This window comes from Zeus faber (assembly GCF_960531495.2).
Source record: "Zeus faber genome assembly, chromosome: 13".
NCBI classification, from domain to species: Eukaryota; Metazoa; Chordata; class Actinopteri; order Zeiformes; family Zeidae; genus Zeus; species Zeus faber.
This window is the reverse complement of record NC_137198.1, coordinates 26061490-26075627: the sequence shown is the minus strand read 5'-3', so window position 1 is coordinate 26075627 and position 14138 is coordinate 26061490. Positions and strand designations below refer to the sequence as shown.

The 14138-nt window shown below is 44.6% G+C and overlaps 1 protein-coding gene across 1 annotated transcript; it reads right to left on the bottom strand.

Moving 5' to 3' along the window:
• Positions 1-9728: 9728 nt before the first annotated feature.
• LOC307239308 (zinc-alpha-2-glycoprotein-like) lies at positions 9729-12369 on the bottom strand. Its single transcript, XM_080012665.1, has 6 exons — positions 12231-12369; positions 11876-12115; positions 11005-11268; positions 10508-10777; positions 10269-10412; positions 9729-10042 (listed from the first exon to the last, which is right to left on the bottom strand). The coding sequence occupies exons 1-6, from the start codon at positions 12295-12297 to the stop codon at positions 9861-9863; spliced, it is 1167 nt and encodes a 388-aa protein (XP_079868791.1). The 5' UTR covers positions 12298-12369; the 3' UTR covers positions 9729-9860.
• Between the last annotated feature and the right edge of the window lie 1769 nt (positions 12370-14138).

Genomic DNA, 14138 nt, shown 5'->3' with positions numbered 1-14138 from the left:
GACCAGGTGATGAGTGTCCATCGCTGGTCAGACGATGATGTTTGCATGTTTTTGGGGGGGTCCTTACTGACATTAGGTGGAGGAAACCCCATGTGAGCACGGGGAGAACATGCAAACTCCACAGAGAAAGGCTCCTATTTGGGAGATAACCCGCCGGAGCCCCAGGCGGGAATCGAACCCAGGACCTTCTTGGTGTGAGGCACCGTGCCAAAGGATGAACATACTGTATGTGTGTGCAAACGTCCATATGTTCACATGCGCACACATAACAGGCGCACTAAATGCCATATTCCAGATTAACCGCAGTAATAATGCTTGGTCTAGATTAAATAAAGGGACATAATGCATGACAGGGATGAATGGATGGAATATCTTTTCACCAACCTTGGTAGTAAGAATTACACTGCAACAAAAAGCCATGAAATAATCTAAAATAAATTTTATAGATCATGTTTTTTCCCCTCTGAGATACATGGAATGGCCTAGAACTGTGTGTACAAGACTAGTATTCAGGTATATTTAATGATGACTAGATATGCCTTCATATGCTGTCTTGCTTAGATTGAATTAGCTACATGAAGTAAGAGACAACCTCTGATGCTCTCCATTCTGACATCTTTTGTTAATTTAAGACTATTGTTTGTTTCTGACATTTTTTTTCCTGTATTGCTGACTGAGCAAAGCTCATTGCACGCTGACATATAATCCACAAATTTTCACTATTCCGACTTACCTTCTAGGAAGCAAAGCCGTCAATCCCTCGGTGTTCAGGGTGCCGTGGGACATCTGTTCATCTCTCTGTACCTCCTATTTTCCAAAAAAGCTACAATGTTGACAAAAATAAAAATTGGAATTAAAAATGCTATAAACCAAATTATCTTGCTTGACAATGCTCTCCATAAAAAAGCTCCAGTTTTATATAAGACAGAGATGATGTGGAGCTGAGAGCAAGCGGATGCTCACTCAGTCATCTGGTGCCCTGGTTGCCAACTCTGAGTGTGTGTGTGTGTGTGTGTGTGTGTGTGTGTGTGTGTGTGTGTGTGTGTGTGTGTGTGTGTGTGTGTGTGTGTGTGTGTGTGTGTGTGTGTGTGTGTGCGTGTGTGTGTGTGTGTGTGTGTGTGTGTGTGTGTGTGTGGGGTGAGACAGATCCTGGATCCCACTGGCCTGGTCTGTCACAGAAGTGACATTGAGCTTTGAGCGACGTTGAGCATGCAGCAGCTCCCCTGGGTCCCCTGGGTACGCATGACTGTTGGTGAGCATGTGTGTATGCCAGGCGGCAGAGTTAAAGACAGGCCAACAATATTTAATCCGGTTGAGGGGAGGGGAGGTGTGGGGGGTAGTGTGCGCCAGAGGGCGTGGGGTGAGACAGATCCTGGATCCCACTGGCCTGTTGGTCAAATACTCAGATACTCCAAATAGCTGCCGGGGACAATCTTCTAGTGGCCTATGACCCGTGATCAACTTCACTTGAACTGGGACTCGCCGTCAGTCTGTGGGAGTGCTAAGGCTCCACCCATGCCCCCACCCTCGTCCACAGACATTAAACTGTGAGTCGTGATCTAAGATAAAGGATGCTGTCTTGGCCTGGTACAAGCTGGTGGAACGGGGTTTGACAGGGTTTAGGAAGCGACATCATCACACTCCCCTGGAGCGAGAGCCGGTTGAAGTTGAGGTGGTCGCCCCTGTAAGGTGGTTTTGGTCACCTAGTAAGGTGGTTTCGGAAAAGTCCACTGCCGAGAGCTTCCATTTGGAGTTGTTCTGTGGATGTCTCTCTGAAGAAGAAGAAGAAGAAGAAGAGGAAGAAGATGAAGAAGAAGAATCTTTAATTATCACCAACACACCACACTACAACACATGCACACACACACACGCACATGCTTTTGGATGGTGGTGAAATGTGGCCTCTGTTTAACCCATCCTGGCTTGTCCTTCCTCCGGGGGGACAGCCAGGAGCAGTGGGCAGCATTCGTTGACGCACCCGAGGACCTGGTGACGAGTGTCTATCGCTGGTCAGACGATGATGTGTGCATGTTTTTGGTGGACAAACGGCCCATGGCGTTCCCTGGACATGCTGAAGGGATAATATATCTCTCGATTGACCTATAGCAAGGCCTAGAGATCCCCCATCATCCCTTAGGGATGCCAATCGTAAGTAAAAATCTAAATCTAAAATGGGTCTCATCTGGAAATCCTTGTATAAACAGACAAATTTTGCACAACTCTCTCTCAAAAATAACTTGATTTACTAGACTGCTAGATGAAGTTGGGTGACCTAAATATCATTCAGGGCTTCAAGTCTCCCATTCAACCAAATAATTCCAGTTTGTCACTTTTCATCCAAGGAAAAACCATCTTCTTGGGCCAAAGTGCCCACCAGGCAGGCCCGTCGCTGGGCGTTGCCGTCACAGGACACATCTTGTGCCCCCCTCCCCCCCCGTACCCAAACGTGTAATAGAGAGTGATCTCCTGGGCTCTCTGCGCGTCCCCGTTCTCCGTTTCTCCAAATCAAACAAATAAAAACAGAGGGGCGAATTCACAAAGAAATGGATTGCGGCCGCTAATAGCACCATGAATTGCATATTAATTGCGCTCGCTATCTGTGCCGTCTTTGCGTCTGATTCACAAAAAAAATTCCGCTAATGATATGCCAGCGCAATAACGTAATAAAGTTTTGCTGCTAAGTGCAATTTGCCCTTGTTTAATAATCCATGTGGCAAAGTCAATAATCTGTGCATCCGTGTGGGTGGGGGTCTCTCCATTGGAGAGTCATTACGCAGTTACGCCACTGCTCTACACTTGCCTGTTTTAGGAATTGTTGTGAGGGAGTCCTTGGAGGGGCTGCGCCGGTGCTGGGCCCAATCCTGACCGGGGGATTTGAAAATGATGGAAATTGTCCCGAAGAACAATTACCTTACAGGCGTTTATGATCGACTGATATTTTCTTTACTTCGGGCCATCGGCCTGGACAACAGTTAAATGCGTGGAAGTCAACTGGATTTGAAACCATTTGAAAGACGTACACAAGCACATAAGTGAAGAATTTCTCTGAAGTCTCGGACGGGACACTGTGCAGATGTGTGCATATTGTAAATCACAGCCACACACACACACGCACACGCACACACCCACACATACACACACACACTTATTAGTGGACCAAGAGCTCTCGCTAAATGCCAGTGACCTCAATACCCTCTCGTTATCCTTTTCCCTTTATGTTAAGCGCCTGACCTAAATGACAAAGGATTTCCGTATTACTTCCACACGGTTTCAGATAGTTGTCAAGATTATTGCTGCGTGTCATGGTTTAATCCCTGGTCTTTTGTTGCTGAATATCAACAGCATCTCTTAAGCATCGGCATGTGGACACATGTACATCCATACATACGTACGTATCAGTGATCCTATCTGCATTATCAAATAATAATAATTAAAGTTTGGTCCACTTCATGCCTAAAGATTCCTTTGGATAGATAATGCCTACAATACAAGCTTTATTGTTTAATTTAACAAATGTAATATTGAATAATTGGGAGTGGCAATCATGAGCATTGTTGGGGCATTCTTAAGGAATCTGATTGAAATTGGAAAATAAATAAACCAATTGAAAGAAAGTTCCTATACCTATTTATAAGTTCCTTTGTAAATATGGGGATAACACTGTTCCACAGCTGTTGATCCGATAATTCATCGGCACTTACAAAAAGTGGTGGTGGGGAAGGGGGAAGGGGGGGTAGAAAGGGAGGTAAGGGAGAGAGAGCGAGAGATAGTTGAGTTGAAAAAAACTCTTTATTCAACTCATGTAGTATTAAACTGTGATTTTAACGATACAGTCAGAAATTAATTAATTGATAAATTGATAAGTTGGTTAATTGATTAAATAATCAATAATAAACAATAATAATAATAATAACAATAACAATAATAAATATAGCAATACACATTTTACACATTTAATTCAGTTTTACATTTTCAGATTTTCCCTTATCTAGGATGAAACCACACAAATTCTTCGAAGTACAAGAAAGCTGCCTGATTCTTGACATTTGGTCTTGTGTGGGGCAATAATGACGTATTTATTGAATTTTACGAAGCAAAGGTCACGCCTTTCTGTGTATAAAATTTCCGATAGGTTACGGTTCCATGAAATTTTATAGAACAGAGGTAGTAGACAGTTCTCCAAAATCTTAAAATCCATTAGAAACAGTGCGCAGTGTCTAATCCAAGACCTGCTCTCATTAAAAAGGTGCTGGTCATCTGCCTCTGCATCAGGTCCATCGGACCATGTACTTCTGGGTGCACTGCAGTCTGAATGTCGTCACTCTGTTCGCAAGGTGGATCAGCCCATGTCCTCCCTCCTCCTTTGGTAAGAACAGGACACTCTGGGGCACCCAGTGCAGTTTGTCCCAGAAGAAATCTGCTATGACAGCCTGTATCCTCTGTAACACACCCGCAGGCGGTTCCAGGCAGGCCAGCCGATGCCACATCGCAGATGCCACTAGGTAATTGACGACCGGCGTTCTTCCTGTGTAGGACATCTGTGGAAGCAGCCATCTCCAACTCGCCAGCCTTCCTTCCACTTTCTCCACTTCCCGCTCCTACTTTTTATCTCCCCTTGTCCCTCGGATTCACCCCAAATAACGAAAACCACGCCTTTTCTCCACACTAAGCAGTCTGGTATGTCACGAAGACCCACAAGCCAATGTTTCCCTTTTCACCCCATTTACAGACAGTTAATAATTACATTACATTTAGCAGACGCTTTTATCCAAAGCGACTTACTTAATAACAATGAGGTTGTCTGCGTAACATGGTGTGTATTAAAATGTGGTAAAAATCAATCCTTGAATATTACATTTTATTTTGTGCAGCATGGTGGCAGCAATGCCTTCGCTTCCTCCGCGGTCAGAGTATTCCTGTCAACATTGGCATTTGAAAAATGTTACACACAGGCTGACCGCGCATTTGTAAGGGTCGTCACACCAAAGCTTTCCAGTTACATGTAGATAATATTTTGACATTATTATTATAATTATTATTACTGTCAAGGCATCACAATATAGCGATGCCTTGAATGTGCAGCAGTCCGTGGTGGTTTTCAAAATGCACTCCAAAATCAACTTGTTGAAACTTTGAATAATTTAGTCTACAAATTAGTTGTTACAAACGTTTACAAAAATGGCTCTATAATTCATATGAAACTCGAAATATGTATTAAAAAGAACTTTAAATTATAGGGAATAGCGATAAAGTGGTCAAAATTGGCATTGAACCACAGATGGCAAACGTCAGGACCATCAACAGCTCTGTTCAAACCTGTTTTCATACGAGCAAAAAAAATCAATGAAAAATGATATGTTTTTATATACAGAATAGTATTAGGGCCACGCACACATTTTTTTAAATACCCCTGTATTTCGAGAATAAAGTCGGAATTCCGATACAGGGGGAAGGCCCTGACCACCACACGCCCCGAGTTTGGAGGCCCTTTAGCCCCCGGAGCCGGGCCACTGCACTTAGCTTGGACCAGAAGGCTTTGTAAAATTCAACTGTAAGCCCATCAATCCCAGGGGCCTTTCCCCTATCCATAGCCTGCAGAGCAGCGCTGAGCACTTCCACTGATAGTCTTTAGGAGCATTATTTTTGAGCTTTGAGGACTTCAATCTGTCCTCGATTTTCCGTGGATTCTGCACAGCTGCCTCATTTCAGCTTTCCAACAGTTCCACCACTGTTTTAGAGATGAAAAATCTGGTTTTCTAGTTCTAAAACCTTTCCAGAAAAAAAAAAAAAGATTTTTTAAAACGCATTGTGTAATAAAGAGAGGCACTTTTGGACTTTATGTTTGCTACAAAAACATTACAACTCACAAGAAAATGTGCACTAAAACCAACCAACTGGTCGGCGAACTCGAGCCGATGAAGGTATTATATATATCAGCTATATAGCTATAAATGCTGCTAAGCCTGCTGCCCCCACAACCTGGATAAGTGGCAAATCGAGTGATGTAATGGATGGACAAATCAAAAGTTTCAGAAACAATTATCATCTTGTCACTGTTTTTAAAAACAGGTTAATATAGGTTTCTGAAGACCCCATAATATGTCTCTGAAGTGTTTTGCTGAAAATACCACTCAGCTTATGGATTCTAGCCATTTTAACATGCCTCAAAACTCCTCCTGTTGCTGACGTTCTGTTTCAGTGTGTGTCGCTTTAAATGAAATTGAGTTGCTGCTCCCCATGCCTACTCAGGAACTGTTTGGCCCAATTCTGTGAGCCTGTTGTATAAACTACGTAAACCTTCACTGATTTTACCTTAGCAGTCCACCAAAATCTCTTTCTGAACAAATTTGAGGCGAGAAATAAGCAATCTAGTTGCTGAATCTTCGCTCATATTAGATCCACAAGGCCTAAAGGTTTGTTCCAACTTTTCTTGTGGGGGGACACTGCACGGGGCAATTTTTGTTTCATTCAATAAGGAAATGTTGGCAAATAAAATAAAATTAAATTAAATTAAATCAAATTAAATAAATACACCTACAGTAGAAACTGTTTATAATGATCACATTACAGTGACCGCTTTTATGGATTAAAAAGCTTGGTACAGAATAATTCCTATACAAATGCTGTTTAAATAATTAGCTTATAGTCATCAAGTAGTCCGCTTACATGTACTCCTCCCCTGGAGGAAAGGAGAGGTGGATCTGGTTGTATCAGCATAGCAGTGGTAGGAGAAACCATGCAGCTGCATGATCGATCCAAGTGGGGAGGTTTACTGTGAGAAAATAAGATATAGTATAGTATATGAGACATATAGTATATGTGAACATTGAGGAATTATCACGTTCCTTACTTGTCGAAGCTAAAGCTCCTAGGTTCGTATTGTATCAATGTCGTTCTCAGGTTACACGCAGTTCCCCCCACTGGCAGCGCGGCTTGACCATTCCTCATCACTTCTCCAAGGGATTCTCCTCGTAGTGCTTATGGTAATTTCAGCATGATCACAATAAACACAACAGGGAAACTTGTATAGGGGACCACTTCCCTTCCACAGTCAGAAAGCAAGGAAATATTAGTAACTGAGGACTGAGATAGATTCCCCATCCAACTGCCAGACCATGAACAAAACATAACACAGGGATTACTACAGGGAAGCCACAGCCAATCCACAGCTACCTGCCTGAGTAGATGAACAACACACTGTAGGTGTGCATAATCACTGCCACCAACTCACAATCCAATCTATCAATTTAACTTGGACAGTGATGTACTCATGTCAATATCTGAGAAAAGGAATTGTGTGTGAAATGTGTATAAATTATGTAGAGTATAAATTAGGGAAATTGAGACAAGGTCTTTTAAGAACAATGAATATTGCCACACTTTATCAGAAGTATTATCACAGAGGGAAAGCTGAGAATTATCAGAGTCACGATATAGAAGTTAAGGATCCCCACGAGAGAATCCCATGGAAAGCCATTTAGGGTGGTGAGGCTTCTGCCATCAAGGGTGAGCCCATCTGCGATGAAGAGAAACCATCCCTGAGAACTAGTCTGACCATGTCTCCATTTAAAAAAAAGGAATCCACCTTAAGAACTTACCCCACTGCAGAGAGATACTGTGCAAGCCTGTGTCAGAACACACAGTGCATCAAAGCTTGCTGTGTATGGGGCTGCGTCGCCGCAGACCGGTCAGATTGCCCATGTTGATCCCTGTCCACCGCTGAAAGCTCCTACAATGGGCACGTGAGCGTCAGAACTGGGCCATGGAGCAATGGAAGAAGGTGGCCTGGTCTGATGAACCATGTTTTCTTCTACATCATGTGGATGACCAGGGTTAGGTTCCAATCCGATTGGGATGTGGGATGTGGTGGAACAACAAGCCAGATCCATGGGGGCCCCACCTCACAACTTATACCCCTTTCCCACTGCACCAAAAACCTGATAACACCCGCTGACATCCAGCATTTGTCATCATTAGGAAAGGAAACCCCCCCCCCCCATCGGTAAATTGTAAACAAGACACCGGGTTGACCTGCTAATTTTGGCCCCCTTTACTAGTGCGATGCTACGCACCTTGAAGTTCCGTACGTTGGTGCACAATTAGACAGTAATATCTGTGTATCATTTGATCATTTCATATCCACACTCCCCCTATGAACTCCAAGTCACTCCAGCATCAACCCAAGCAGAGAGATACGATCTTGAAGGGCCCAACATACCGTGGCTCAAAATACTATTTTTTCTAAGTTTTACAGGTTGATGTCGTTGCTTATTGAAGTTGATGTCTCCTCTACTGTTTTGTTCCCAATCACACTGGAACCATGACACGCCCCTTTTAGCCCGGGTTTGAAAAACCCGGATAAACCCGCTAATTTTGGTGTGAAAACGGTATTAGGGGATTTAAAAGATCAGCTGCTAACATCTTGGCGCCAGATACCGTAGTACACCTTTAGAAGTCTTGTGGAGTCACTTAGCGGAGGACGCTTCGGCACGGTATCAGAAGGAGTCAGGGATCGAATCATGTGTGGGGCAAGATTCCATATCAGGTTTTTCCAGATGCCTACCTGATTGCATATGAGCCAATCAGAGTCCACTGCAGGTGATTAACCCATCTGGCTCGGGCGTGTGTCCCTTCTCCGCTTTATTTGATCTATAGTCGACATTGAAGTCGGTGCCTAGATGTCAATGTTTTTAGGGTTCGTAGTGTTTTTTTAGGGCGTGGTTTTCAGTGTTTTATTTGACTGATATCGACGGTGCTTTAGCGATGTTTATTTAACAATCTTTACATAGTAGTAATATAGTAGGAATGACTTACTTTTATGTCATGTCATTCCAGACAACTTTAAGAACAGAGCGCAGCCACCATGCCTGGTTTCCAGTGAATAATAAACAGTTGTCTTCAGCTTCCTGCTTCATGCTTCTTCTGTCCTGGCCAACAGCCCATGCTTAAAGTTAATCCCGACTAGCCTAGAATCCTTTCAGAGTTACATCATTTTCAAACCCGCAATCCTCCTTTTACCAGACGACCCACCGTACCCCCTGGGCCACTCTACCGCCTAAAATATTCTTCATGTAGTACAATAAACATTAGCGGTAAACCAAACAGTATGTGCTTCCCTCTTGATGAAACGACAGAAGACAGACCGATAGATGAATAGTGGCTCGATGTGCAAAAAACCATCAATGTTTTTATTCATCCATTAAATTAGGCTGGACTATAGCACACACATGTACTGTGTATGTAGTACGCCAAGAACACACTGAACAAAAAAAGGGAATTGTACAAGGAATAATGAGGTGAAACAAAACATAATATTAATATATATCTATATGCATGTATATGTACATACGAGTATAAATACTCTATTTCAACACTTTCAGTTTACAAGATTCATCCATATTGGCTCTTATCATGTATTTGGCAACCTGTTACCCCTGCCCTCCCACTGACTTCAACACACGCGCACACACGCACACACACGCACACACACACACACACACACACACACACACACACACACACACACACACACACACACACACACACACACACACACACACACACACACACACACACACACACACACACACACACACACACACACACACACACACACACACACACACACACACACACACACACGACCCAAGTGCACGATTCTAAAATGAAGAAAAGTTAGAGTTGATTTTTTTTTTTTTTTTCGCTACAGCTTTGAGATGAGACATTTACAGCTTTTCACAATTTGAAAGTGTTGGTTAAAAAAAAAAAAACACAAACCCTTTTAAACAAAGTCAGACACTCGATTCTCTCGCTCAATAAAATCCTGGGTCGTAGAATTACGGCTGAAAGAGGGCTTCCTCCTAAAATGTAACCATCTCCTGCCAATATTCTTGGGCCTGCATGTAGTCTGGACTGCCTCTTTGAAACACGAGCGAGGCAATAACCGATCTCAGTTGAGGTGCAGTTATAGCTGAATTGAATTGTTGAAACATCTCCATCAGGTCTGGATCAACGATTGAAGGAGGCTGGGGTTTTGGCTTGACTGAGGAAAATGAATGTATAGTGATTAGAATTAGAACAATTCAAAGGTTTCTGAAACAGTTCACTTCTTTATGTCACTGTACTGATTAGGACATCAACGTGCATAATATCGCAAATGTGTGAGCCTGTAAATACTCCTGGGGCTGCAGAGGGATGCACTGGTATCTGAGAAAAATTGGCCATGAATAAATGATGTAGACAGGTCTTATACTGACATTGAATCTTACCACACTTAAGAAGAAGTTTTATCACAGCCGAAAGGGCAAGAATCATCAAAGCAAAGGCGATAAGGGCAAACATTCCCTTGAGAACCTCCCATGGAACGTAGGAATATTGGTAGGTGAGGCTTCGGCCGTCAAGGGTGCGTCCGTCTGCAATGAAGAGAAACCATCCCTGAGAGCGAGTCTGAACACGTCGGGGATTCTCCAATTTCAAATGAAAAAATAAACCAGCCAAAAGAGTTTACCCCACAGCATCGAGATATTGTGCAAGCCTCTTTTCACCAAACAGCCGTAGGCATGTGCATTTTGGCCCGCGGGAATCTCGGCTGCTACCCTCTCTATAACAGAGCCATCGCCAGAGGGCAGGGGTCCAGTGATCTGAGTGATCCCACTGGTCAATGGCACGCCGTCTTCAGTCAGAGAGACCGTGCCCACCGATTTGTCAGTCGTGGTCACGTGACACCTCAGTGAAAACGTTGCCCCACCGGGAAGAGGCTTTGCGAAAATGCGCACATCTAGAGATAAAAATAAGTGAAAGACAGAATGAAGAAATACTGCACCTGTGTCTCAGTGGTGTTGCGACGGCTGGTGCAACACCAAAATGATTGCAAGAAATGACGCTCCCTCCACGTCCATCCAGCCAGAGCCAGCTGCGATGGCTCTGAAAATCTGTGCGTCAGTGCACATCAACAAATCATCACATCCCTTTTTCAAATTGTATTAGTTGTTTGGACTGTCTGACCTGTCTTTTGTTCTGTAGGCGTTATCTTTAAACCGGCGATCACTTGGGGACATTTCAGCGTCAGAAAAACACAGGACAGGTGGTTCCTGAGCCCCGCCTCATTCCATCTCTGTGCCATTACTGTTGCTGCAGGATCCAGGGGCGTCCATTTTGTAGGGTGGGGGTCGAAGTTCATGAAATCCATCCCGTTCAAAGCCCACACTTCAAAACTTGAGACCGTCCCGTTGGCTGAACGGATACAGCCGCGTCGTCGTTGGACTACATCTGGACAACACAGTTTATCTTTATTTTTATACTCATATTTATCATTCTTTCATCCCTTTTATCATATTTCCCCCATGGCAGTGGAGTTCATAAACAGGCAACCTGTTCCCCCTGCCCTCCCACTGACTTCAACAACATCTCACACACACACACACACACACACACACACACACACACACACACACACACACACACACACACACACAACAACCTCTGCAATAAACTGCACAATATTTTTTTTATATATATTTGGATATAATACTTCCATTTTATAATGAATCTATTTTCTGTTAAAACAAATCAAATGCATTTGGCTTTATCTATGCTAGGAAACAATAACTGAAACCCCGAAAAGTCCCAAAGCCCACAATCTAAACACAACTTCGTGAATTACACGTTATGATCGCCATTTTGTCCACAAAATCCATCCATTGATTCAAAAACAATGTGTATTTTTGTAAATGATGTGTGTTTTGTCCTTTAATAAATCCAAGACTGAAGTGTTTGCATTGGCATGGCATTATATAATCAGAACAAACAGGTTTCACTTTTGGATTGTAGGATAGGTCTAAGGAAAAGGACATTTAAAAGGAAATCTACTACTCACCGACTGTGCTGTTGGAAAACTCTTGAATCTCGAATAGAGCTCCAACCACATCAATTTCTGCTTGTTCACAACTTTCACATAATAACTTGTTTGGCACTATGCTGGATCTCAGTGTACAATTCCTATGGACGCTGTCCCAGTGGGCCACTGGATCTCCGTTAAAAATGATCTGCTGCTCCACCTTTATCTGATGTTTTGACCCTCGTAGTCCCGTAGACAAGAACTGCAGAGAGTTGGAATCTGTGGGAACAGAAGTTTGTTTATGGACGATATCAAAATCACATCTAATCCCAAACAACAGTGATCCGCGCCCTGCTGGCTTGGTACTGTTGATTTGCCATGCTGTTTGACTTACCACATTCTGCTGTTGGTAGGAGAAAAAATGTACAAATCAATGCGATCTGACGTATCCACGTGGACATGTTGCCTTTATGTTTCCATGACGTGTAAGACCCCCAAAATTTGCAACCCTTTCAAAGCAAGGCATTAGTGATTGCAACAGGAATATCGACCCTTCAAGCTGAGAAAAGACGATGTAATGAATTTCAGGTTGACAATGACCTGAAGAGGATAAACTGGTTTGACTGCAGACTGAAGCGCAAGGGAATGTACAGTAATTAAAGGGATCGTCCGAGGCAATGATCAAAAAAACAAAAAACAATCTGACATTCATTTTGAAAGGTTTCACAATATGTGTGTTAAATCAAGACATGCAAGTTTTTCTGAGACCTGTATTTACATATAGCAGCAAATATTTCAACATATTCGTGCAGCCATCGTGCGAAACGTCGAGATGAACCACACATTGTGTTGTGTTTGTGTTATTATAAACAGTTTTTCATATGAAATGCTTTCTGTTCCTCTTACACAAAGTACATGTTTTTGTGCTTTGTGCCATTAAAATAGCCCACTACCAGTACTAATGTAGTGAAGCCTGTTGTTATTCTGAATGTGCATTGAGTGAGTCTATCTATCTATCTATCTATCTATCTATCTCTGTTAGGGGGTATGCTGAGTGAACCCAGGTGCAGAGAGCAAGGCAGAGGCAGCAAAAATAGAGGTTTACTCAAAACAAGTACAAAAACTGGGCAAAAACAAATAAGAAGTCTCGGGAGCTTGGAACAAGAGCGTTGTCATGAGGTTAGACAAACTCAAGACTGAGCGCCCGAGGACACAAACGATAGGGTCTAAATAGGGATGACCAAACGAGACACAGGTGAAACATAACCTAATGAGTCAGGGTAATCAGGAACAGAAATAGGTGAAGCAGAGCAGCCTTGAAAAGGCAGTACTGGCGGCATCTAGTGGCTGATGCTGGTAGGACCCGGGCGAACCCTGACAGGACCCCCCCGTCTAGGAACGGCTCCCGACGTTCCTCCAGGGAGTGTCGGGTGGCGACGGCGGAAATCCTGGATCAGAGAGGGGTCCAGGATATCCCGGGCCGGAACCCAGGAGCGCTCCTCCGGCCCGTAACCCTCCCAGTCCACCAGGTATTGCAGGGCCCCGCAGACCCGGCGGGAGTCCAGGAGCCGGCGGACCGTGTAGGCGGGCTGACCCTCGATGATGCGAGGCGCCGGAGGAGGCCTCGTGGTGGGCGCCAAGGTGCTGGTGACCACCGGTCGGAGCCGTGACACGTGGAAGGTGGGGTTTATCCTCATGGACCTGGGGAGCAGAAGACGGTATGCGACAGGATTGACCCGCCGCACGATCTTGAAGGGCCCAACATACCGTGGCGCGAGCTTGCGTGACTCCACCCGTAATGGAAGGTCCCGGATGATCAGCCAGACCCTCTGGCCCGGACGGAGCATAGGCGCTGGTCTGCGCCGTCGGTTGGCCTGGATCTGCTGCTGCCGGGATGTCCTCAGCAGGGCCTGACGAGCCCTCTGCCAGGTCCGTCGGCACCGCTGGACGAACCGCTGGGCTGACGGCACTCCCACCTCCGCCTCCTGCTCCTGAAACAGAGGAGGTACGTACCCGAACTGGCACTCAAACAGGGACATGCCAGTGGAAGAGCAGCGCAGAGTGTTGTGAGCGTATTCCGCCCACACTAGATGGTCGCTCCAGGAGGCAGGGTTGGAGGACACGAGGCACCAGACACCAGTGTTGTCTCCAGGTCCTGGTTGACCCGCTCCGTCTGGCCATTGGATTGCGGGTGGAAACCGGAGGACAGGCTGACGGAGGCGCCGAGGAGCTGATGGAATGCTTTCCAGAACCGGGATGCAAACTGCGGACCGCGGTCTGACACCACGTCCAGGGGCAGGCC

Bases quoted from the DNA above. Each gene is read 5' to 3' on its own strand.
- LOC307239308 (XM_080012665.1), bottom strand. From the start codon at position 12,297: ATGTCCACGTGGATACGTCAGATCGCATTGATTTGTACATTTTTTCTC. The intron at 12,116-12,230 runs GTAAGTCAAACA...CTGTTCCCACAG, and splicing joins CCTACCAACAGCAGAATGTG to ATTCCAACTCTCTGCAGTTC. The intron at 10,413-10,507 runs GTAAACTCTTTT...TCTTCATTGCAG, and splicing joins CAATATCTCGATGCTGTGGG to ACGGACGCACCCTTGACGGC.